Source organism: Haliotis rufescens, unplaced genomic scaffold (assembly GCF_023055435.1).
Source record: "Haliotis rufescens isolate VD_foot unplaced genomic scaffold, xgHalRufe1.0.p SCAF_21, whole genome shotgun sequence".
NCBI lineage: Eukaryota > Metazoa > Mollusca > Gastropoda > Lepetellida > Haliotidae > Haliotis > Haliotis rufescens.
In genome coordinates this window covers 5,015,588-5,043,238 of record NW_025963902.1, presented here as the reverse complement: position 1 = coordinate 5,043,238, position 27,651 = coordinate 5,015,588, and the positions used below count along the sequence as shown (strand labels likewise).

The window sequence follows — 27,651 nt, the reverse complement described above, 5'->3', positions numbered from 1 at the left end:
CTTTACCATATTCACAACTTGGAGATAGACACCATGAGTTAAACTCTAGTTGTCCATTGGCCGATGTGAAGTAGCTGAAATATTGCTGAAGGTTTGTTTGTTTGTTTGTTGTTTTACGGTGCTCTCAGCAATATTCGTGCCATATGACGGCGGTCTGTAAAAAATCAAGTCTGGACCAGACAATCCAGTGATTGATATCATGAGCATTGATCCACGCAATTGGGATCAATGACTTGCTTCAACCAAGTCAGCAAGCCTGACCACCCGATCCTGTTAGTCTATGACAAGCCTAGTCGCCATCTACGGCAAGCATGGGTTGCTGAAGATCTAAGCTAACTCAGCTGTGAGCTCAGTGAATTTTTGTGAACTTTAAACAGTGACTGAACATATGTGGAAAATATTTTGGTTTTGTTAGTTTGCTGTTTAATGCTGAAATATAGCAATATTCCTGCTTTATAATGAGTCTATAAATAATAAAGTCTGGACCAGACATTCTAGTGATTGACAGGGGTGAGAATCTTCTGCAGATCCGCAAGTTTTAGTGACCACAAATTTTTTGAAATTTGATGGGTTCCCCTAAAACACCCCCTATTTATGGACCACGGTCCATTTCAAATAAGTTTCAGCTGAAAAAGAAAGTATCCATTCTCATCCCTGGATCGACACCACACAGTAGGAATACAATAACACAATAACATGCAATCAAGTAAGTCAGTGAGTCGGATGACCCAATGTGACTAGTCGCCTCTTACAACAACATAGGGGCGGTCGGGTAGCCTAGTGGTTAAAGCGTTCGCTTGTCACGCCGAAGACCCGGGTTCGAATCCCGACATGGGTACAATGTGTGAAGCCCATTTCTGGTGTCCCCCGCCGTGATATTGCTGGAATATTGCTAAAAGCGGCGTAAAACCATACTCACTCACTACAACAACATAGGCTCTTGAGGACCTACAATCTGAACTGGGATCTCCCACAGGTAACCTGGACATTATATATAAGAGTGGTAGACTCTGAGCTAGATCCCTCTGCAGGGGTGAGACACTTCAGGTCTTCACAACTTTGACTTGAGGACAGCAGTCACCTAAATATATTGTCAACAGTGAGCCAGAGGTACACGGCAGACTGTGGCCTAGACTGTCTCCAAGACCCTAGAGAATATAGTAAAAAAGGAGTCCACCTCAAGTCTAGAATGATTTTGCAGGTCAAGATTGCCTCAGCTCTAAGGATTGTTCTGGGGTCCATTGGATTTTACTTTTTTTTAGTGCAGATATTTAGTTTAAACGAGATAACTGGGACTAAATTAAGTCTAACTGTTGCCATTAGTATAGATTTCACCAACTTGTTTTTCTGCATAACTTTCTCTAAATACATAGTCTGTTTTATGTTAGTCATGCTTGTTCTAGCCCAAATGACGTTAACCAGGCATGGGCTTAGACAAGATGCTGGCTACGAGAAAGTTCATGTGAAACTTGAACTGCTTTGGATTAGTAGATGAAAAAAATATTGTTGAAGATAATTTGAAATGCCTAGTCTAGTTTTTAAGAGCCATTTATTTTCAATTTCAACAAGATAAATAAAGTGACCGTTTCACCTTTTGTTTGTCAAGAGTTTAAAACAAATTGTTATATGATCGTGATGATAAAATGAATCAGCTGTCAACTGACCCTGGTTGTAAGGTAAGGCCTTGCAATCAGAATGTCAACATGTGCTGTCTGGCTGAGGGCTATGCCTTCTGAGAGTACAAGGAAAGGTAGCAGATAAAAGTGAGTGTCGACATATTTATGTGTGACACTTGAACCGAGAGAGCTGCAGTGCAAAGCAATCATCACTACATGCCATAATGATTCCACTGTAGTGGTGGTCACGAAATCAAGATACCGTATTCGACGTAATAAGCGCCCAGGGCGCTCTCAAAATTAGAAATGGGGGGCTCTTATTAAAATATTATTTTGGTGAAAACAAAACAGAGTTAAAAGATAAAGTTCGTGGTGTATGCTGACAGCCTGAAATGTTTATATACGACAGATATATTTTTCCAGAATTTATTTGCCCATAAAGGATGCATATAACACACAAGTGCGTATTATACGCGAATAAATAAGTCTTGTGTACATTGATCAATCGGAAGGGGTGCTAATTGGGTTTGTTCACTAGCCAATATATTACTATTAGCAAATATCGCCATGGGCGCTTATTAGAGCGGGCGGGGCGCTTATTACGTCGAATACGGTAATAACAACTGATATAAAATTATGCTTATTAAATGTTAGCATGATCATTATGTGGTACAAAGCTTCTGTAGAACATGGATAGACACAGTTGTTTATGATGACCTCACTGACAGGTAAGTACCAGTGCATAGTTCTGAGAAGTGGCATTTCTATCATAACATTATTAGTGTTCAGATGATAGCCACGACTATCTGGGTCAAGATTGGGCTCGTATTCTTGCTGGTTTTTTTTCGTTTTATGTCTTGCAGGGCTCCTGATATTTTTTTTGAGTTTTGAGTATTCACAAGATTCACATTGGGTATTGATAGTTTTCTTTCAGTATTCAATATAGTTTTATTTCCTTGGGTCAAGCTTATTGGGTAGTAAGTTTGACACCAGTATTGTTTTAAAAATAAATTCTCCTTGAAATGCTGTGTCAGTTGCATTGACTGCTAATTTCATTCGTGACCAACTTGTGTTATTTCTCGTGGTCATTTTTGCGACAGGGTTCCGTCTAAGCGCATAGGGACATAGCTAAAAGAATTGTGAACTCGTTGTGCAATGATTCATGTATATTTCCCCATATGTTATATAATGTTGGATGCAATTTAAAGCACATCGGGACATGTGGTATTATACAGTATGATTAAACACATATAAATGTATCTTGGGTATATTTTTAGATGCAAGACATATGTAAAATCAAAACTTATTCCTGAGGGATTCTTTGACCGAAAAACTTGAATCCATACTCACATTTTGATTGGTTTGTCGTATTTTCGCACATAACATTCATCGACAGGGGGACGTGTCTTCTTGCAGGTTCTGGAAAGGGGCGAGTGGTGACAAATGTGCTAATTTGTGTCTGTTCGTGTGCTGCCCCAAGTGTGTAACTTGTTACATAAGTTCACAACAGAGATAGACAAGTCTGATTAACAATAAGGGAGACAGCGTATTAGAACATCTCACCAGTCTTAGACTGGCAGGTTCAGCCCATCTGTGTACAGTGAGGTACTATACAAAACACATAAATTGTTTCTGCAATGAATATTGATGTCGACTATGTCACATGTACCATATTCGTAATAGTAAGTGAGCACTGAGCTCTGAGAAAATTGACAAATGGGTACTTATTGAAACCATGAACTAGACTAACATCTAGCCTCTGAAATGATCATATTGTACAGAAAAAAAACAGTTGTTAAATTATCTTAATAAAAATTTAATAAAAAGGAGCCCAGAGACTCTCTTCATTTTCAGATATTGAAGAAATCTAGACTTGCCAAACATTATTGACTTGCAAGGACTGTATTTGATATATTTGTATCAGGGTCTGTAAGACAGACTAACCATGAACATCAAGTTAAATTTATCAGAGATTGAACTATAGTGAACAAACTTTGTCAACTGAGCTCCAAACGACCCAAGATAGATGGAGATCATACCCGATACCCGTGACAGTTCATCAGTAGTTAATGCTTCAGTGTCTGATCATTCTGCTTGTCATGACATGTTTTTCAAATACATTTGTACTGTTACACCATCTCATTTTATTCCGATAATTAATGCTGACAGTTGTTTGTGTCAAGTTACTGTCAACACTAAGGTTGTTCTGGGGATAGGGCTGAGGTTCCACCTTACCATGTTTTGGGTAAGAGGGGTGCCATAACAGAAATAATTAAGCTCCTGGGGTACAGCCGTTTAATATTCTCGGTGGGTCTTGGAGTATTATTTCAGACAGGATAGTTTTTCATTCACTGCTTCTAAAGAATTTTTTTTTGTGAAAGGAGGATCTGAAAACAATAGTTACTTCACAACACTTTCAATGGGCCAACAATGTATTTTTTACAGTACATCCTGGTGACAATGTTTTGTTTCCCCCAAGTTATTTTACGAGGAATCTTTTTCAAAAAAAAAATCACAAGCCAAGCCAACATGACCAGAATAACAAATGGTTGTTCCCTAATAATGGCATGATGGAACTATTTGTCATTTAGTAGTGGGGAAACAATACAGCAAGGTCACGATACGATATATTTCGCGATACACAGGTCACGATACGATACATATTTGACTTCTGAATTTCGGGAAGCATATTAAAATTCGACAGCAGCATATTGTTAATCGTCAGTCACCATGCTGAAAGACTAACGGCAGTACATACAGCCTTTTTGGCAACAAACACGTTTCTGATTGGCTGAGAGTGACATTGTGCCGAATGAGCATGCTTGTTACAGTTTCAAAAGGAAAAGCTAGCTGTAGACACATGTTCATAGCGGCTGTTTATTTTAGTGAACTTGAAACTGATTACAATAGTTATCACAATATTTGACTGACAAAAATCTTTTGGAGTCATCGTCTTGTATCCATACAGACAAAAACGTACCGTGAATCATATCGTGGCATGAAAACTCGCGATGCACCTTGGCACCAGTGTATCGTTTCACACCTATCATTATTTCTTATTTACACCCGCTGAAATCATGCACAGTCTGTAGTTGAGTGCTGCTCTTAAGGATTTCTGAAGGCAACAAGGTATAGGTCTTGAATGTCATTGATTATAGTAATTAAGTTAAAAGGGGTCTAGCCTCAGGTGTATTATCAGCGCAATCAAGGCACTCACTGTCTACTGTGTTGCATACCAGTGACCAGCTCCAGTTCTGTGATGTATATGGGTCGCCCAGTTATGCAGAAACAATGTCTCTGTTTCACAAAGGGCACTGATTGTCTGAACCTTGTCTCAAGACGAGCCAGGCACTGTTCTCATTAATACATGGTGACACGAGTGGCCCAGTCGTCTGGGGCACCTTGGTTTGCGGAGCAGGGATGCTTCACTTAGGCGTGCTTGATCACGGGCTTGAATTCCTGCATCTCTTTGGGTTTCTTCCCACATTAGCTGACATGCTGTGCTATAATTAGTACCGCATTCGACGTAATAAGCGCCCTGCTCTAATAAGCGCCCACGGCAATATTTGCTAATATATTGGCCAGTGAACAATCCCAATTAGCACCCCTTCCGATTGATCAATGTGCACAAGACTTATTCATTTGTGTAAAATACGTGTGTTTTATGCATCCTTAATTATGGGAAGTTAAATTCTGGGAAATTATATCTGTCGTATATAAACATTTCAGGCTGTCAGCATAAACCACGAAATTAACGATCTTTCAACTCTGTTGTTTTTCACCAAAAAAATATTCTAATAAGAGCCCCCTTTTTTTAAATTTTGAGAGCACCCTAGGCGCTTATTATGTCAAATACGGTATATTGTGTGAAGTGTCACTCACTCACTCACGCACCATGAAGTGGTTTACATGTGAGTAACAGGAAGCACCAGACTATCACTGAGGATGTGTCACACTTCAGTGTCATTAATTGATTAATTGTGTGTGTCTGGATAGAGATGTGTGGACCACAGGGTGAAACAGTCAGTCAGTTCCTGGTCTCAGGGGAATATAGCTTGGGGCAGTTATCATGTGGTATACAGTCCTGTTTCCAGTGTATACAAGGAGTACCATTGCTGCAGGGATCAGCTTGTTGTGGTCTGTTAAATAAGAATAATTTTCAAGGATATATTTGTGATTGACCTCAGTTTTAGTCCCCATAGGGTTAGTCTTTTGGTACACAGGTCCAGGGAGACTGAAAATTTGTGTGGACGGCATTAAAAATGGCACAAGGCTTGTAGTCCTTGCCAAACTGCCAAATAGTTAAGGTATCATAAGGACTAGTAGAAATTTGCCTTTTTTAAGGGTTTTGCTATATGATTTCATTATAAGGACTAGTGCACATATTGTATGGTTTTACGCCGCATTTAGCAATATTCCAGCAATATCACAGTGGGGGACACCAGAAATGGGCTTCACACACTGATGACTGCGCTTTTAAAGAAAACACACTCAGTTTTCTGTTCTATGTTTCAGATGTTGACGAGGTAAAGCAGATGAAGTTGGTCCCTTGCCTGTACATCCAGCAGTAGCTGCAGCAACATGGTGTCCTGAATCATCCATCACATCTCACCTGGTTCATACAGCGCCGGCCACCATGTTGATCAAGGAGTACCGCATCTCCCTCCCCATGAGTGTGGAGGAGTACAGGATAGCTCAGCTCTATATGATACAGGTAAGGCCATGGTGACTCCTGACCTGTGAAGATCCGGGTTAGAATAGGTCTACAGCAACCCATGCTTGCCATAAGAGGCGACTATGCTTGTAAGAGACGACTTATTGGATTCGGCTGGTCAGGCTCGCTGATTTGGTTGATGCATGTCATCATATCCAAATTGCTAAGATCGATGCTCATGATGTCAATCACTAGATTGTCTGGTCAAGACTCGATTATTTACAGAACGCCGTCATATAGCTGGAATTTTGCTGAGTGTTGCGTTAAACAAACAAATGAAAAATCATAGTGACTCCTTGATTGGTACAGTATCTTCGCTAACTTTTAGATTAAGTGCTCCATTGGGATTCTGGGTGACAGTATGATCATCACACAATTTATAAACCTACTGCCACTTTTGTCTATAGTATTGTAGGTTTTATTCCATCTCTTAGGAACCTTGTGAGAGGTACTACTTTCACATGAGACTTGCTGAGAGGTTTTACATTTGAATTGTAACACCTGCTTGGAGGTTATGTATCTCAATTGTATAAACAGCCTTTTTATAGTCATCTAATGTTGTTTTTTGACTTGCTAAAAGTCACATTTTTTTTCACATGCAATCTCATTAAAATCAGACCTTCGTTCTCACTACCGCTAAACAGAGATCTGAAGACATCCAATTAGGGATCACGTCAGAACGACCTTTCATCCGACCAATCAGAGCGTCGCTTACCAGATTATGAAAGTGACAGTCCGAATGTGATTTCTAATCATGCAATTTCGAAAACTTTCGCACAGGGTATTCCGAACGATAGTTACGAGTTTAACGACTGAATCCATACAATCTAGACCATCTATTAGCCTTTCCAGAATGTTCTTTTGTTTAGGTTTCAAATTTGTAATCGAGAATTTGTCAAAATATGTTTCGATGCTTAGTTGCTAATTTGAATGAGTGCCGTAAAGCACGAGAAAGCTGCCTTCTGATTGGTCATTCCATTGGTCGGTCAAAGTTTGCACAAGGTCGGTCTGACGTGACCCGTAATGGGATGTCCTCAGATCTTTGTTTAGCGGTAGCGAGATCTAAGATCTGATTTTAATGAGATTGTTTCACATGTAAATTTCCATTATGTGAAATGAACCTGCAACATCACATATCGTGTTAAATTTGGTAACCCACTGTTTTCACACTGAGCCACTGTGGCAGGTGATGACGGTGTTCAGATCTTCCATGCCATGACTTCAGTTGTCTGCATGCTGCACATGGTCTTCCTCTTGCCTGCTGTCTTCAAATATATTCATTTTATATCAGCAAATTGGCACTAGTCCTGTAGTGCTTGCCAAACTGCCCAATAGTTAAGGTATCATAAGAACTAGAAATTTGCCATTTTTAAGGGTTTTGTTATATGTTATCATTATAAAGACTCGTGGACTAAAACTGTTAGTTTCTACCCCTGTTATATTTCTCTTTCTTTTCTTATTTCTTCTGGTATTTCTTGCATTTAGATGGTTCATAAGTTAGTTAAGACCTCCTCGGATTGGTTCAAAATGTAAAGCCTCGATTGAGGTTTTACATTTTCATCCAAAACCGAGGAGTGTTTTTTAACTATATATAAAAAAAATGCATATTTCTGTATGTGACATTTCATCACCCTGGGGTTTTCTGAATGAGCTACAATGTGAACACATTTAAAATGTATGTGCTTGATGTATAAAAGTGAGGAAAAATGGACTTGTAACATTAGTTTTTTGAAAATAGATGTTTGGATTTGAATGTGTCCTAATTGTCAGTGTCTGTTAGGTTGTATGGAAGATTATTCCGTTAGACAGGAGCTGTGGTAGAGAACGACCATTGGCCAAAGGAAGTCACATGTTTGCACATAGGGATTGATAAGTTCAGGCACATAAGAGGGTCCATGTCCATTTAGAGATTTATGTGTCAAACTAAGAATCTTGACGTCAGTTCAGTGGAGCTCCCCGAGCACATGTTTGATAAGCTCATGTCTTGATGACCTGCTAATGATGCATGCAGTGTATTCTGTACCCTCTGTTGCTTGTCAATGAGCTTACGACTGAGGCCAGATAGGATGCTGTTGCAGTAATTGAATCTACATGTAACGAGAGCTTGGTCAAGTGCATGTGGTGCTTTGGTTGTATGATACTGCGTGATTTTACCAACAGCACGGAAGTAGCAGCTTTGACACAGACAATCTACGTCAGACTCCATGGATAAACTGGCATGAGTATAGCTTGGAGTCCGATACATTGATAGTGGCATCTGTGACTGCTGATCTCTGGTGTGGCCTTCCCAAGCTGATATTTAGTTCAAACAGGACTGCCTTGATCTTACTGTCATTGAGTTTGAGCAAGTTGGCTGACATCCGGGACATAACGTCTTCAGTGCATTGTGTGATCTGTCACAGAGATCTGTGGTCTTTGACAGAGATGCACTCCTCTGAAAACCTCATATTGAAGAAAGTCAACAATACTTTGGCAAATCAGGCTGAAAAATGAAGAAAATTTCTTGGCTCCTTTCAAGTGTTTGAAATAAAAAGAATTGCCAGGCTGCCATCAGGACCCACAGACTTTAGGAGATGCAGGCCCTGACGAAACTCTTCAGGCCCCTTAAAAAAACTGCATCGTATTGTGACAAATAAATCCACACGTACATTTATTTCAGGTCATAACGACCTACAGTTTTAAACCTACACGAAGTCTACTTGCCATTGGCCTACCAGCTGGCACTTACTTTGAACACTGCTCCTTGCTCTTATAATCAAACCAAAACAGTTCTTAAAATATTGTCATTTGAAGGACTTTATGTGGTCTGTAGGTCCCAGTCACCATGGTAACCTTGCACATGATGCGACTGAATGGATTGGGTGGTGATAGCAAGGCTGAGTTGATTCCATGTCTGTGAAACCCGATGACAGGGGCATCACACATGATACCAATCACTGGATTGTCTTGTCCAACTTGGTTATTGATAGGCAATATACTGACAGCCTTGATTGGGATGGATTCATGGGTAGTTTGGCATTGAACAACAAATAAACAAACAAAAGTGTGGAGTCTGACAACCCTCTCGTGTAAAAGTGAGTTCTTCAAATCATGAACTGTTCATGAACTTTTGTAACATTTATTATTCATGAACCTTTCATGAAATGTTCATGAGCAGTTCAAAAACAGCTAATGAACATTTCTTCATGAATGTTTCATGAACTGTTGGTTGAAATTTCACTGAGGTTTATCATTCATGATGGGTCATACAAACAAGAGTATGCAGTTTGACAACCTTTGTCAGGATAAGTCCATTAGTGCTGTCGCATTGAACAAAAAACAAACAAAAGTGTACAGAATGACAACCTGGATGGTACCTTTGGTGATTGCTGATATTCCACATCATTACCCGAGTGACTGCCCAATGGATAAGGTGTCATAAGGACTAGTAGAAATTTGCCATTTTTAAGGGTTAATGTTTTATCATACTGACTAGTGGATGAAAGTGTTAGTTTCTATCGCTGGTCTATAATATTTGGCAAGTCTAGATTACTGCAGTATCTGAAAATGAAGAAAGTCTCTGGGCCCCTTTTTATTATATTTTATAACTATAATTTAACAACTTTTTTTTACTGTAAAGGAGTTCATTTCCGAGACTAGTTGTTGGTGTAAGTGGAGGTCTCCTGTGGGTGTTTGCCAGCATCCACATCATTACTGTCAGGATGTATTTGTCTGATGGCCACTGTGTTTCACCCCTCTCCTCATATCACAATTATGGTGTTGACATGCTCTATAGTTAGCAGGTGACCAGTGAAGATTCCGGGGTAGAATAGGTCTTCAGCAACCCATGCTTGCCATAAAAGGTGACTATGCTTGTTGTAAAAGGCGACTAACGGGTTAGGGTGGTCAGGCATGCTGACTTGGTTGATCCATGTCATCGATCCCAATTGCGTGGATCGATGCTCATGATATTATTAATCACTGGATTGTCTGGTCCAGACTCGATTATTTACAGACCGCCGTCAAATAGCTGGAATATTGCTGAGTGCGGCGTTACACAACAAACCAACCAAACTATAGATAGCAGGTAGCTGTAAGTCTCCTGTGTGCTGAGACAAATATTGTGGATGGTCTGTGTTGGAAGCAATGGACATTGGTCATCTGTACAGACACTATCAGGGGAAACTGTAGGCATGTGCTTACTTTGCTCAGTGTAAGGCCCATCAAACAATTTGTCTTCTTCTATGGTATTTGAATCCCGAGACCCCGGAATGTTTTGAAATTTGGTAATTACATGGAAGAATGTCCTAACAAAATTTTGAAAAATCCCATGAATATGTTCAAAACCTTTTGCTTCCAGTAAATTCACTGTTCGTGTTTTTTAATGTTGTTAATATGTGCTCCTTGATATACAAACAGTATGTTTTCATGATGCTTTAACCCTATGTGGGGAGTGTGACATCCAGATTCATGTATTCTGTTCGCATGTTATTGATACAGTGAGCGATGTAGGTGCAAGAGTGAATTATTTACATCACCGCCAACCGAATCACCGCGAGATGTACATATTTGTAGCAGTGATCACGACATCGCCTGAATTAACCAGTAAACCACCAAAGCCTGTAGCATTCTACTTGAGGAAGGAGTTTAATTAGCAGGAAGAGGAAGTACGGCATTGATCAAGATGCTAATTGAGCCACAGATCTGCAGTCCATCATCCCTCGCCAATACCTAACTGATCAAGTGTTCCAACTAAACCCAACAGTAAACAGTGCTTGGGCAAACAGGAGGGTCCTGATGGGTTTTAATGCTTAACGTAAAACACCCTTCAAACACTATCGTAAACGTAAAATTCCTCTTTTTTTATCGTAAATGCTTAACGTAAAATACCAAAAAAAACTGCTTAACATAAATAAATAATTTACTGCTTATCGTAAAATGACCAAAATGGTCAAAAACAGTCTGTCTTCAAGACCCACAGAAAGCAGGCTGCGCAACTGACGCAGGGGACCAGTCTAGAATGTTTAGCGATTTGAGATTTTACCCGATATTAGAAATATGAATTGTCAGGATGAAACGAAAGCAGAATTAAAAGTCCCATGTCCCGCCATGGCCAATTTAGGAATTTTCGCGACGATTTTATGGAAAAAGAAGAAAAATTACTGCTTAATGAAAAAGTACCCTAAATTTTACTGCTTACTGCTTATGGGACCCAACCATCAGGACCCTCAAACAGTGTCGTGTCCAAGTCTAAAAGAAGATAAGAGACAAGGAAATTACACATATTGGATGTTTGAAAAAGCCGGACTAATGCCATGCTGCTGTGACGATACTCTGCAGCTTTGATTAAACCTGGTATAAATCACTAGTGTTTGGAATGACCTGGGAATGTGGGATTAACAGGAAGACCAGACTAAGTGTATATTTCAATGATGGAAACTAACAGGTTTTGTCTACTAATTCTTATAATGAAAACATATAGCAATCCCTTGAAAAGGGCAAATTTCTAATGGTCCTTATGATACCTCAAGTACAGGGCAGTTTGGCAAAGACTACAGGAATTAAGGTGTGAGGTATTACAGGTATATTGGTAAATTGAGGTTCATTCTTTCAACGATATGTATCACAATATCAGTTTTTTTGTGCTCGATATATTGGATGATTTCAAATTGAGATCTTTATCATGTGTTTAATGATATATTGCCAAATGCCTTCGCTGCCTAGGAGCAAACATCCGGGGTCCAAAACTGGCTGCATATTTATTGAATGTGTAAACATTATGTTGTACCAACATCTTGTTGTGTACCATTTATGAACTTCATTTCTTACCTTTATGTATCAGATTGCTTCTGAATTAAAGATTTAGAATTATACAATATATCGTGATATGTATAGCAATATGTCCGCCTTGTGCATTGCAAAATAATGTGATACACTTTAAACCTCCAATACCCATCCCTTATAGGACTGGTGCCGATTTCTAACACTGTATTTGTGTTCCGTCTTACCATTCATCTGTAGCAGTGTTCAAGGTTAAGTGTCCTGGGGTGTTTGATGTTTGCTACTGTAACGGCCATAAAATGTCCGAGTCCCGTGATTGGATTCGAACTACGGACCTTCTGATCTGAGGTCGGACGCCTTGTCCACATGACCAAAGAGGTTAACCCCGTCAGCAAGCTGACAAGGTAAGGATGTCATCTGTGGGATGACTCCACGCCCTGCTACATACTCCCCCGTCAACAGAAGGCACGTCCCGGGCCGCATAGTAGGGTACTGAGGCTTATTTTGCTCAAATTTAATATGAACGTGCTAGCCCCACGTTGGGCGCCAATGTAACGGCCATAAAATTTCCGAGTCCCGTGATGGGATTCAAACCACGGACCTTCTGATCTGAGGTCGGACGCCTTGTCCACATGACCAAAGAGGTTAACCCCGTCAGCAAGCTGACAAGGTAAGGATGTCATCTGTGGGATGACTCCACGCCCTGCTACACTACTTTAGTGCTTGAATCTCAGGACCTCATAAAACTTTAATTTTTTTACATTAAGTTTATGACAGGGCTCCCTAAAGAAAACAATTTAATTTAAAATCAGATCTTTTACTCTGATAAGATGTCTCCCTTAGGCATGTTACTTTGTTTGAAATATGTCTCTGTACACTCAACAGTGAATGGGTACCCGGTAGTATGAGATGGCAATGACTATTTACCTTCTAGCACCTCACAAGGCAGCTTATGTGGTATACTCTCCAGGGAGCTGAGAAAGAAAATTGACTGCAAACTGATCCATTTACCTGGGTATTAATATTAGCGCCTTGAGCATTCTGATAGATGGATTTTGTGCTCAGATGAAATCCATATTATCCCTTCTTATTATCATAAACCCATCAGACTTCTAAATCCTTGGTATTAGTGAGCATTGAGATCAGAGCATCTGATTTGTATATCTCCAAAATTAGATTAAACGACCTCTTCCGAATGTACCTAATGATATCAATGTCACCTATGTTGTTGTGAATAGTCATTCGTGTATTTTATAGGGTTTTTTTTGTTTTTGTTTTTTGTTTGTTGTTTAACCCAAAAGTTTAGGCAAAAGTTGCAGTAGGTTTATTAATTATGTGATGATCATACTCTCACCAAGAATCTCCATGGGGCATTTAGTTTAAAAGTTAGTGAAGATACTGTCCAGACAATCCAGTGATTGACATCATGAGCATTGATCTACACAATTGGGATGTGATGACATGCATCACCCAAGTCTGAGCCTGATCACACGGTCCCATTAGTCGCCTCTTACGATATAGTTGCTTTTTACGCCAAGTATGGGTTGCTGAAGACCTATTCTACCCTGGATCTTCACGGGTCGTATGTTATATACACCCTGTTGTTTTCTGAGCTGTGTGGTATCTGAATCCACATCCACAGGGAGAAGCATCAAAGGCATACTAGGACTTGTACACTGCTTGGGTTTTCCTTTGTTAAGACAAAAATATACGAAGCAAGGTGGTAGAGATGAAGCCGAAGCATTTTAGAAAGCTGACATTTGATTGGCTGAAGAGCCCACACATCCTTCATTTAGACTGGGATGTCAAAGGTCACACGCTTCACTGGATACAACCTTATGTGAATGTGTCGTCAGATCTTCATGCTGAGGTATTGTGTTTGGAAAAAAATATATGACGTGAATGAGATTCCCTGGAAATAGAATCACATGCTTAATTTTCAGACACTGCTTAGTCCTACCCAACTATCTCTTGATAGTTAATGTACCAGGTGCCTCGAATAGTTGACTTAAAATAAAATGTAAATCTAGTAATAAATTTTTTGTGGCCTATTGCTTGATTGTGTCTTCACATTTATGAAAAAAATGTGAATGGAAATATAATAAATACTTTATTGTGGCCTATTGCTTGATAGTGTCATCACATTTTGAAAATAATTTGAATGAAAATTTAATAATTACTTATCGTGACCTATTCCTTGATAGTGTCTGATTCTATTGAAGAAGACCCGTGAAGATCCGAGGTAGAATAGATCTTCAGCAACCCATGCTTGCTGTAAAAGGCGACTTTGCTTGTCGTAAGAGGCGACTAACGGGATCGGGTGGTCAGGCTCGCTGACTTGGTTGATGCTGTCATATAGCTGGAATATTGCTGAGTGTGGCGTTAAACAACAAACGAACAAACAAACAAACAACTATTGCAGAGTATTCTACTTGTAGAGAAGCAACCTTACTGGGTCAGATTCCGGCAGCATTTGCACAAATAACCCCTCAGAAATGAAGTATGTGCCCCACTGGATTATTGAGCCTGGCCTGTTTTGTTCATTTTTCCATGTATAGAAATTTGACTGGTTCAACATGTTTAAGGATAAATGGCTATTCAAAAGTGACTTGAATTCTGGGGCAATAGTTGCACATCTTTGAGAAACCCAAAGTTTCTTGTGCCCTGCTGTTTCGTTGATTTAGGTCCCCGGGACACTTTGAATACAGTACCATCAGTGTCGGGATTTCATTTAGCTTTCAGTCTTTCACAGAATACGGATATTATGTGTTTCAAAAAATTTCATGTGAATTTTTAAGCAAGAAAATTTATTTAAAGTGGCCATTTATTTTGCATATTTTGTATATTAATGCGAAGCTTATCTGGAGCCCTGCTCTTGGATAAACCCATAAGCAGCGTTAGGAATTGGCACTAGTCTTGTAGTCCTTGGAGACGATGTCTTGCGGTATATACAATTTTACTTTATACAGGTAGATATATACATACAAAAACACTAAGTGCCAGGTCAGCACATTGTCGTAGTGGTTGTTGTCTTGGTGCCCCGGAGCACCTTGCCTAACCCAGCTAGGCTAAGGGTAAGACCTTTCTTCTCTCTCCTACTCCCGCTCCCTCTTTTTCCTTTCTTTTCATCTCTAGACCAAGGCTTATCTAGCCAAGGTCACCTGAAATTTAGTAAGTCATAAATATAAACAATTGTGATTCATCAGTGACATACTTGCACATCTCGTTCATGATGGCAGACAGTCCATGATGGCAGACAGTCGATGTACATTACAGTGGGGATTAACAAATAGGATTAGCATCTTATAAATAACAACAATTAAGTGTTTCAAGGCATATAGATGCCATGGCTCCAGGGTAATGAGCCTTTGGAATTAAATGTTCATTCAGGCAATGGTTGTCGTAAATCAGTCGTCATGACAGGACTAACACTGTTAGTTTCTATCGCTGCATATAAGAGTGGTAAATATCTAGAACTAGAACTTGGAGCATTTGTGTCAAGTTCAGTGTGTTTTACCCAACTCTCACATGAATGATTTCCATTTCTATCGTTGTGTTCATTGTGCAGACTCGTGAAAACATTGATCAGTACAGAGATTCTGATACAATTTCCATACCATGCGTGGGTCATAATTCAGTTAGCTTTGATAGGGTTGCCCAAATGCTGTTATAATATTCTGTTTGATGTGACAGAATGTGAGCGAGTTGGTATTGATTGGTTTACTTGTGTCAGTTCAGGTTTTGTAGCAGTCTGTATCAAAATGCATTTCTTTCTCATTTATTCCTTAATACGATTTTCTGAAGTATAAATCATTTAATGCTGAAAAGGTTGACATGGAATCAACGATTGTTTGTCCCATGTAGAGCGTAGGTGGAAGCAGTAGAGATCCCAACACATCCAAGTCTGATTGTTGATGTCAATTTAGTGAGCGAGTGAGTGAGTGAGTGAATTGGGTTTTAAGCCACTTTTAGTGTGTGAGTGAGTGAGTGAATTGGGTTTTAAGCCACTTTTAGTGGGTGAGTGAATGAGTGAATTGGGTTTTAAGCCACTTTTAGCACTATTCTAGAAATATCATGGCAGGGGACACTTTCGCCTCTTGGATACCCAACTGCCCCGGATGCAACTGAAGCCAAGCATTAGTTATATCCCAAGTTTCTTTGTTACTTGTATTAAGTGTTCTTTACTCTTATGACCGGGTAACAAATGTTGTATTTGGGATAACATTTTCTTAGTAAAACACACATTCCTATGATAACACTTTCTTAGTAAAACACACATTCCTTACACTTTCTTAGTAAAGCATACAATCCTATGATAACACGTTCTTAGTAAAACACACATTCCTATGATAACACTTTCTTAGTAAAACACACATTCCTATGGTAACATTTTCTTAGTAAAACACACATTCCTATCATAACACTTTCTTAGTAAAACACACATTCCTATGAAAACACATTCTTAGTTAAGCACACATTCCTCTGACAGAATAACTAATGTTATATTTGGGATAACACTTTCTTAGTAAAGCACACATTCCTCCGACAGTATTTTGTATGTTAACTCTATAATCCTGTGTTATATCAGCTTTGTAGAAATGCCAATAGAACAAAACTGCAATGATGACAAAGAAATCATCAGTTCGTGTCATTATTACTTGTTCTTCCATTCAAGTGGTGAGTCATAATTTGTAGTGAAAGTAGTTACAATTATCTGCAGTCATCATGATCCACATGTTAAACTTCAGCTGGAACTGATATATATTGCATTTCCATTTAATATGGCTTCAGATTTGCATTTGCGCATTTCCAATTGATATTGGCAGCCAGATTACATGGACACCAAGCTGTTGAAGACTGCTAAAGGGCAACCAGAAGTTGATGATCTCAGGGAAAATCAATGATTTAGAGATTTACTGGATATGATTAAGTTTTCCCATTTCATGAAATGAATTACTTTTCCCTTTAAAGCTAAAACGAATAAGATGAAGTTGAATTTCTTTATCTTCTGCGTGTTTAGAATCCTTTTTACAATGATGCAATAGATTTTAATTATCTGCTCCCAGTTGTTACAGGTGATATGGAGTCTGTGGATGTATTTTGTGAGCTTTCACTGTGTTCCGGGAATGAGAATTTAGAATGAGAGGAGTGGTGGGTGGCCAAGTCAGCTTAGGTCCCCCTTAGGTCTGTCAGAAACCTATGATTGTGGGTTTGAATCCCAAACCTGTAACAAATGTTAGATTACGAATAACACTTTCCCAACTGCCAGAGTTGAGGGACCTTATCGCCAGCACACAAAGTCAGCGATCTAACCCAATCAGCCTGGTAACCGAGGCTTCCACAAAATGAAAGTCTGACAACTGGTAGGCTCGATTGGGTACTTTGTGCACCTCTCTGACCAGTGTAAATTGACTGTGACCTGCATCACATTCTTTAAGGTGACACACAATGTAACAGACAAACTGTTCAAAGCATCATTAAACCATATTAGCTTATTCACTCAGACCTGTACGTGAATTTAGGGTTGGAATAGGTCCCCAGCAAGCTATGCTGGTCATAGGAGGCGACCAATGAATCAGGTGGTCGCCTCCTACGACTTGGTTGATATACCCTGCTAGTGTTGATCACTGCTCTCAAGATCAATCACTGGATTGTCTTGTCCAGACTTGATGATTTACAGGCCACAATCATGTAGCTGGAATTATGCTGTGTGCTGGATATAAACAATCAAACTCAGATGATATGACTTGCTTGTGGTTTTCTTCGGTGCATGGGCACACAGTGAAGCCACAACAGACCAGGTTCAGTTAGTCCAAGGATGTAGATCTGAGGTTTTATTTCTACGACTTGTGCTTGTGTTTGTTTCTTGGTTGCTTAGCGCTGCACTCAGCAGTATTCCAGCTATATGATGACGGTCTGTAAATAATCAAGTCTGGACCAGACAATCAAGTATTTGATATCATGAGCATCAGTCTACACGTGGGATACGATGACATGCATCAACCAAGTCAGCGAGCCTAACCACTCGATCCAGTTAGTCACCTCTTACGACAAGCATAGTCGCCTTTTACAGCAAGCATGGGTTGCTGAAGACTTATTCTACCCCAGATCTTCACGGGTCTTTGTGCTTGTGGGTTTCACCAAAGTAATAAACATCTCATTCCGGAATGTCTAATATATGGTTGAGGTTGTATGTCAGTGCTTCCCACATACTGTGCAACGCCTCATCCATTCAGATCTTTATCCCATGGAAGCGAGAGATAGACCGTAACTTTGACGGAATCAGTCGTACGGGTCATAACTGTCGTTCGGAATACCCCGTGTTAACGTTAATGTTTTCGAGGTTGCATGATTAGGAAACACATTCCGACTGTCACTTTCATGATCTGGTAAGCGACGCTTTGATTGGTCAGATGAAAGGTCTTTCTGACGTGACCTGTAATGGGATGTCCAAAGGTCGATAGCGAGAGCTAAGATATGATTATAATGAGATTGGCATTTCCTTATACTTGTGATCAGTCAGCTCATCACGTCTGTCGTACTGGATACTCAGTCAATGATCAATACTAACTCTTTTAGTCCAGAGTTGACACAATGTATGGAAAACCCCTTCTTTGATGTACTATCAATATAGGCCCTAATGTACCATTGTCAAGCAAGACTATCAGGCTCTATACAGAAACATTACTATAATTATACCTTAAAGAAGTTGTCATCCACTAGAAATTGTGTCTACTTTGTCAACCCTCAACTTCTAAGAAATGTCTATCAAACAATTCTATTTGTCCAGGTTATTCAGTGTGACAGACCATGGCTACTTGTGGCACACTGTTTTTCCTGGAATTTTAATGACATCATAACATTGTGCTACTGGAAAGCCGGGGAGTTGATTGCAATCAGTGATAATCATACAGAGTGTATGAGCTATATGGAATACTGTTGAAAGGAATAGAATAATGTCACTAACAGTATGGCGAGAAATGATGTTGGACTGTCTGCATGGTCTAAGTGTAATGAGGTACATTTGGCTATTGGATTTGATGGTATTATTGATGCTTTTGTTGACCTGGATACCTTGTCACTTGGGCAGCTAGATCACTCATGATAACAAACCATCTACTCTAGGTTGTCGTCAGCTGGTGACAACAAGCATGTGGTACAGCATTTGATTTTCACTAGTCCACAATAATCATCTGCTTCAGAGTCGCCATCAACTTAATGGTGAAAGTGGTAGTGTGCAAGGAAATGTCCTTTGTCCTTCCTGAATTTTAGCATTTTCAGACTGATGGAGTCATTTGGCCAAAATGTCATGAATAACCAGCTACCAATAGGGATCACATCTTGAAGATCATTGTGGATGCTGTCAAAGTGAAGCTAAGACATGGTCTCATGAGAAGATGAACCTGTTGAATGTCTTCCAGAGTGGGTTAAGTCAGTGCGTAATGTTGTCATTGGTGGAATGCACAAACTGAAAAAGAGGAAACAGAATTGGAATATACCCATTCTGTCACAGCCAGCTGTCATCTAAATTATGGCTGCCCTACGTAAAAAGTTTGTTTCGGATTGACAACGCCAAAACAAGGGATTCTGGCCAATTAGTTTAACTTAGGCTTCAGGTTTTTCAGTGATATCATTCAATAATGGCCAAATGGCCAATTCCCTTCCACTGATTTACCCACCTTCGCTGGAAACAAAAAAGACCAGTAAAACAGCCTCATTTGTTTCATAGCTAGAACAGTGACATGGGTGGCCCAGTCATCTAAGGTGCCACAATTCGCTGTGCAGAGTTGCGTCCCTTGGGCACGCCAGAAACCTATGACTGTGGGTTGGAAACCCCTAGGTTTGTCAGCTCCATACCCATGCTCGTGGGTTTCCCTGAAGTGGTAAACGTCTAAGACCTGCATCACTTCGGGCTTTCCTCCCACATTAAACTGACACGCCGTGATATACTGTATTCAACGTAATAATAATAGGGGCCTCTTATTGGAATATTATTTTGGTGACAAAAATAAGAGTTGAAAGATAAATTTCAATTTGGTATATGCTGACAGCCTGAAATGTTTATATACGACAGATACGTTTTTCAAGAATTTATTTGCCCATAAATATGGTTGCATATAACACACGAGTGCGTATTATACGCTAATAAAGAAGTCTTGTGCACATTGATCAATCGGAAGGGGTGCTAATTGGGATTGTTAACTAACCAATATATTTTATTAGCAAATATCGCTGTGGACACTTATTAGATCGGGGCGCTTATTACGTCAAATGCGGTAACTGGACTAAGAGTTTGTCTACAGCGCTCCAACCTTTGGTGCCTATACTTCACAACTTTTGAGGTACAATCAAACATACTCTTACAACAAAGATTTCATAGCGTGTCATACAACTCTTGCTCAAAAGTTGTTAGATGAGGGTTACATCATTGAAGGCCTTCATAAAGCCTTGTATCCCCAGCCACGAAGTGGAAGGGGATATAGGAATGGGTGCTGTCCATTACATTTCGTTTCCGGAGCAGAACTAAAAAAACCATGAGAGATAGCTTGACCAAACTTGGCACTGGTGAACTTTGGTACTTTTTGATAGCTTGGGATTTTTTAAAAATATATTTTTCGAGTTTCCATGGCAACGACTTTGACTTAGACTGAAAATGGTGTCAGTGCTCCTTTCAGATCTTGAAAAACATACTATGTTTTTTCACCAAACTTGGCACATAGATAGGTCTAGTGGAAAGCTGGTGCCCTTTGATATTTTGGGACTTTTGAAAAATATATTTTTGTGTTTCCATTGCAACAATTTGATTTAGACTGAAAATGGCTGTAGTGATTGTTTTTGGAGCAGATAGAATATAATATTTCTTACCGTGCACACAACCGGACATGTCATTTTGACGGGGGATATGAGTATTTCATGCTTGTTAAAGACTGCAGGTGTTTGTGACAGGTGCTACCAGTGGGGCAGGATACGATCACGTTCTCACAAACACCAGGTATCATCACTATTTAGTAGTGATTTATCAACACATGCTTGTATGATAAAGTCAGAATCATAAAATGGAGATTTGTTATGGTTGTGGTAAGGGTTTTATCACTTTTATTAATATGTTGATGTGTTTGAAACCAATGGGGGTGCTGGGGTCCTTGGCTATTTGAATCTAGGGACTGCCTTCAGTTTTAGGTTGCAAGGCCACACTTTGTTTTGGGGCTGGTTTATTGAATTTTGGCCCCAAATTTAGGTTGGTAGGTCAAAAACAAATAAAATTGCAAATAATTTGTTTGATAATGATATCTCTCATCATCAGTCATTTGTTGTTTTTTGAAGTTTTGAAGATATGTTTTCAACAGATATTATGTGTTTTAACTAGCAATATGTGAATGAATTTGCAAAATATGACTTTTTTCAGCAGTATGAACAAAAATACTGTTTTCTTTAATCTATTTTAAATTTTATGAGTAGAATTCGTAAACAAGGATCCATTTCATGTTAAATTTTGAACACTTTATATGTATACAGTCATGGCAAATACGATCACACAAATCTGATCAATATCTTTATGTAAGAAAACATAAAACTTTATGGATAACAACTTGTGGTTTATTGCTTTTAGTGACATTTTGGTGTTGATTTTTTCACCGTTATTTATATAAAGTTGCATGCTTTCTTATTTACTCACCAACTTCTAGAATGCCAATCAAGCAGTTAATATCTTCCTGTGTTTTACAGTATATATATGAAATTGCTTGTATGTAAAAATATTTCAAGACCTGGAGCAGTGATGAAATCACAGCAAGATACTGATCTCATGCAACTTTGAATGATGACATATGCTGATTGTCGTCTTCCCAGAGGCAGTTCTCAGTTGTCAGCACTGCCTGTTATGGTTGGAGAGTAGAGTTTCCAGGCTATGTTGTACCCCCTGTTGTTGTGGTGTATGTTTGCCTAACCTTGCTCACTCATCCTGGTAAGAGGCCTGTCATAAAAGATAAATGATACATAACAAGTCTATTAGTTTCTGTTGCGCTTGTAGTCGGAGTGATGGTGTGCCACAGGTGGTCCGCATTATCACCTCGCTGTGTTCTGGTGTAATGAGGGGATAATTTGGCTCTGTTCTGTGTCTTATATATTCCAGCAGGTGCTGAGGGAGCCTCGCTGAAGGCTGTACTGAATGATAAGTCCATGGATGTGTAGTAATTCTGTCCTTATAAGAGGCAAGTCTAAGCGGACCGTACAATTCTGATGATGCCAGACTTTAAGAGGGACAACTTGTTCTTATTATTCATATAATCTAGGAATTATGATTTTAACTAATTATTAATTTATTAATTTTGCCCTGGAGATTTGTGCAAGACTGTTGCTCACAGTACTGTATATCGCTGTGTTTTAAGCGACCCCACGTATAAGACGACCCCACTGTACACGCCTTCAAAATCGACCCAAAATCCTGTACTCCGTGTATAAAGCGACCTGGAATGAAGCACATCACAAGTGCGCACACAAACCTAATATATGCAATCAAAATATGTTTATCTTGCGTTGTTTTTTCTACGATGATTGGTCGCTTGTGTAACTCCAGCACATGTTGCCATTTTGTGTTTACACGGTACGACACCAAATTGGTGCCCGTAAAATAAAATTCATTTATGAAGTAATAACATATAAGAGACAATGGTGAGTAATTAAATCGCCAATTAACTATGTTGTAACTAACTAGGCTTATGTTTGCTTAAAAATAAGGCGTGTTTATTCCGTCTCCAACAGTTGTTAATACAACTGTAAAAACAGCGGGAATTGATTTTAGCTTCACCGGTTATCACATGTTAGGTCACATGTGCAATATGCAAATGCTTCCCGGTACTTCCGGCTCTCTACTCACAGATGTTGATTGTTTTACCGTGTCAGCTGGTTTGACAATCTGCATCGAGGCGAGGGTCTTTTCAACTTTATTTGCAGAAATTATTAAACTTTATTCAAGGAAAACAGATACAAATCATGTTTAGGTATGGAAATAGTTATTGGAACAGTTATTTAGGACGAAATGCGAAGTTTTATTGTCAAATGCTGGGCTGGCTATCGGAAGCCGGTTGACATCGCCAGTGGAAGCTGAAAGTGAAGCAACTGGAATAAAATGTGATATTTTCGACTCTGTGTATAAGACGACCCCCCTTCTTAACCCCCTCATTATAGGTATGAAAAACTTGCCTTATACACAGCGATATACGGTATATTTCTCTGGCCAATGGTATTGCATTCTTTGACACAAGGGCAGGGCAGGGCAGGGCAGGGCGGGATGTCCTTCATGTCTTTCAGGTCATCTATGGCCTTTGAATCTGCCCCTTTAAACTTGGAAATCTAACATTAGGCTTCTGACAAGGACCTCTTGACTTTCATGCTTAATTTCAAACACTGGATTGGGTAGATATTTTTTACAGATGTGTTAGTGACGTAAGTAAGGGGTTCAGAAAGTAGAGGAATGGCATGGCTGGAATTGTGACCTGGTAGACACATGATACAGTATCAGTGAGTGGCATTTTAGATACTGTAAGATCCAGAAGCCAGCTCTGTCTTCAACATTTGTGACCAACTCGTGTTATTCCAGGATAAGTTGAATCGCTACTCAAGCCCCTCTTGTGACATAGCTAAAAGAATTGTCAACTCGTTGCATCAGGCTCCACATATATCTCCCCATATATGATATATATTCTTGTCGGGACTTAAAGTATTATACAGAATGATTGAACACATTTAACTGTATCTTGGGTATATTTTTAAATGCAAGACATATGTAAAATCAGAAATTATTCCTGAGGGATTCTTTGACCTTGCATACGTGCATCGATAAGGGATCTTCTTATAGGTTACGGAAAGGAGCGAGTAGTGAGGAATGTGTCTTCAACTGTATGGAGGAAGAACGGGATGAACTACCGTAGTCAATGTGTGTAAGACCAGGGCTAGCTGTTCCATAAACATCTCAAGTCTACTGCAGTTCCATATGCAGTTCCATATAATCTATGTCACCAATGATTGGTGGATGTACAGAGGGACTACAGTATGGTCCCCGGTCTGGAGCCTAGGTTCAGACACTGTGATGAGTGCCCTGTGTGACATTGTCTGCGTGCCATTATTTAGAGAACGGCATACGAACTACGACGTTATTGATGTTGTAAGTTCTGATCCTCAGTATGAAATTAAAATGACTTTTTATATTTTTTTAATACCGCTGACTCTACTGGTATAAAAAAAAGAAATAATCACTCAAATTTTTTTTTTGTTGAAAAGAGGATATGTTTTACGAAATAACGCAGAGAGAAGTTAATACCACAGTCATTTAGGCGGGAAAATGGCAACGTTCACCTTGTGAGTGCTGTTAAGGGGCTTAAGTAAGCTGGTTTGGGTCAGAGTCTTGCTCATACTTAGAATTTCTCTTATAGTACAAATAATCTACCCTTTTCACTCTTTTTAGCCATAATTATGTAATTGATCATATTAATCCAAGACTTGCAAGTACAGGAAAGCAAAACATCATGTTTTCAGCAATGTCTGATATTTTTCAAACCAATATTTCCAGGTTTTCCAGAACTCAGAAAGACATGTACAGTGGGCCAGTCTATACAGGACCACATGCAGTTTACATCAATGATCATGCCAAGTGAACTAAATTACCTCAGATATAATTTGTTTCTCGTTCTTTATTGATAAATAGTCAGTCATTGATTATGTTCTACAACACAGACCAATTTTGAATTTATGACCAATTACAAAGGCTGCAACTCTTGTTGCTCTTCATCGTGATCATTGACTGTTGCTCATCTGCCACTTCTCCATCACTTGCTCTACCCGGGTACTCTACAGTTACAAGTCATTAGACCCGTGAAGATCCGGGGTAGAATAGGTCTTCAGCAACCCATGCTTGCCGTAAAAGGTGACTATGCCTGTCATAAGAGGTGACTAACAGGATCAGGTGGTCAGGCTCGCTGACTTGGTTGATGCATGTCATCGATCCAAATTGCGTGAATCGATGCTCATGATAGCAATCACTGGATAATCTGGTCCCGACTTGAATATTTACAGACCGCCGTCATATAGCTGAAATATATCTGAGTGCGGCGTTAAACAACATATCAACTACAAGTCATTAACATGATTAGAGGAAGGTACCACTGGGTGTACAGGTGCTGACTGAGGATGTAGCACGCTTTGTGACAGCTGTGTATGAACGACAGGAGGAAAGTATGGTTGTCATGTAAAATAGATATTGGATATCGTGCACTTGGCGTAATTGATTGTCTCGTAAAGACAATAAATGCTGTTTGAGGCGTGATGGTGATGTTTGTTCCATACAGATGGCCATTAGGACTATACTGCAACATCATGTATACAAAACATATTTATAGTACCAACGTCACAGCCTGTCCAGGCCTCACTGCTCATAGTAATATTGCTGTAATCTTGACATGAAACCCCATTGTAGGAAGTTTGTATCATTATCATATCATTGATTCCACTCAAAGTCTTTTTCTTCTATTAACCTAAAAGCAGTATGTAAATGATAAGATGGGATTTAATGAATGCTGTTTGAAATCCATTCTCAGTTGCATCACAACATCTCAGCTTACTGTGGGAGAATACCCAAGGTGATGCTAGTCCTGGCCTCCAGTTAGGTTGTTTTTGTTCAACACCACACACAGCAATAATCCAGCGAAATGATAGCAGCCTGTAAATAATTGAGTCTGGACAATTATTTATTTATTTATTTATTTATATCTCAACCTAGTCAAATTAGATCTTTCCAGGCCAAATATACTTTTTTTAGTTGTTTAACGAGTCTGACCGACAAATAAAAACTGAAATTAGAAGGGAAAAATAGAAGACTTTTGATGAAAAGATTCTGACTTTGGTATGATTAGGTGAAATGAAAAAAAAACACATGATATTTTTATCACCGCTGTTTGTAAGAAATAGTCCATAATTTGTAAAAATTGTTTTTCTAATAAAAAACCCAGTCAGATCTTCCATTAATTCCTTAATACTGTGACCCATGAGATCATTTTTCATTCATTAGTAGCAGTACTTATCTGGAAGGTTAAATAAGTCTTAAAAAATAATGGTCTTGGTTCTCAGGCACCCCCCGCATCATCATAAAGTCTGCTGTACGTTTCGTTTTTATTTCCATTTTAGAAAAAATAAAAATCTTTAAGTATTCCGTGTCTCGAACACACGACTCTGGCAGTAAAATGCTACAATAATTAAGAACAACATGATTTTTGCCAAAATTATTGTAAACAAAATTTGGTTACATACGCTTGAACATCAACATAAAAAAAACACCGCCTGCGTCTGCACTATATTTTTAAACGCCATTGCCTGATAAACAATTCTTTAATTTTTTAAAGCCTAAGTCTTTTGACCGGCATGGTGACCAATTCTAATCCTGGCACTACTGTAGGAAGAGCAAGTGCACCAACTGTTTGTTTTCAATGCTATTTTATGGGTAGAGATGAAGTGTTAGTTACAAATAAATTTGTCCATCCAAATTTTCACTTGGCTGAGGATGAGCGAACTACTGGGTGTATTAACCTGACTTTGAAGCAGAGTGCTAATTCCAAGGACTACGGTATTCTGTGAGGGTACAGCTGATCCCACTGTAGATCTGAAGGAGGGGTTGGAAGCTGGCCAAGCGCTTACTTCACACTATATACATTCTGTACGTCATTGATAGAAACTCTTTATGTTGTGATCGTTAATGAGGAAAACTTGGAGCTTCAATTCTTTTCTATCTTCTTGCCGAGCCTTTGAGATGTTTTCTTTTATACAAGTTTTTTACTTAATATTTTTCCCAAATAAGCTATTGTTTACATATTTTCCTTCTCTTAACTTTCATATGATATAGTTAAGTTGAAAAATCAAAGCCAAACTTCCTTTTCAGATAACATGCAAAATATCTGATACTTGCCAACTCAAGGCAATCTACTCCATGTTAAAGGTAGTGTACGGGCGAGTATAGTCTGTCATACAGACCCTGAAACAAATATATCAAATACAGCCCATGCAAGTCTATAATGTTTGGCAAGTCTAGATTACTGCAGTATCTGAAGATGGAGAAAGTCTCTCGGCACCTTTTTATTATATTTTATAACTATAATTTAACAACTGATTTTTCTGTAAAATATGTTCATTTCAGAGACTAGAAGTTAGTCTAAGGCGAGTAGAAAGATCCGTTTGTTGAGTATGGAGGAAGTTGCCCATTTTTCGCGCAGTGATGACTTTTGAAAATTGAGTTGTAAGGATCCTGTTCAACAAAATGATCATGGGCCGTGACTGTTGTTACTCTGATTCTCTGCATGCAAACACATTAACAGTTGAATCAAGTGAAATGGGGTTCAACTTTATATTCTCGATTTTTGTAGTGTGTGTGTGTGTGCGTGTGCGTGTGCGTGTGCGTGTGCGTGTGCGTGCGTGTGCTAGTTCTGGGACGGGTAACGTGGGTACTCGGGTCGGATGGGTACTGACTAGGACCCGGGTACCCACTGGACTACCCAGACCCGTGGTTAGTCATGTGAT

General features: G+C 39.2%; 1 protein-coding gene across 5 annotated transcripts in view; it reads left to right on the top strand.

Moving 5' to 3' along the window:
• The window catches only part of LOC124133376 (protein retinal degeneration B-like), a 173,992-nt gene that overhangs the window by 62,159 nt on the left and 84,182 nt on the right, over positions 1-27,651 (top strand). For 4 of the 5 annotated variants that reach the window (XM_048401145.1, XM_048401148.1, XM_048401149.1 and 1 more), the window contains exon 2: positions 6,132-6,330. In XM_048401145.1, coding sequence (XP_048257102.1) covers positions 6,253-6,330 — 78 coding nt within the window. In that variant the 5' untranslated portion in view covers positions 6,132-6,252. Of the gene's footprint in view, positions 1-5,630; positions 5,754-6,131; positions 6,331-27,651 lie in introns of those variants that run through there. The other variant, XM_048401147.1, reaches the window with a different exon arrangement.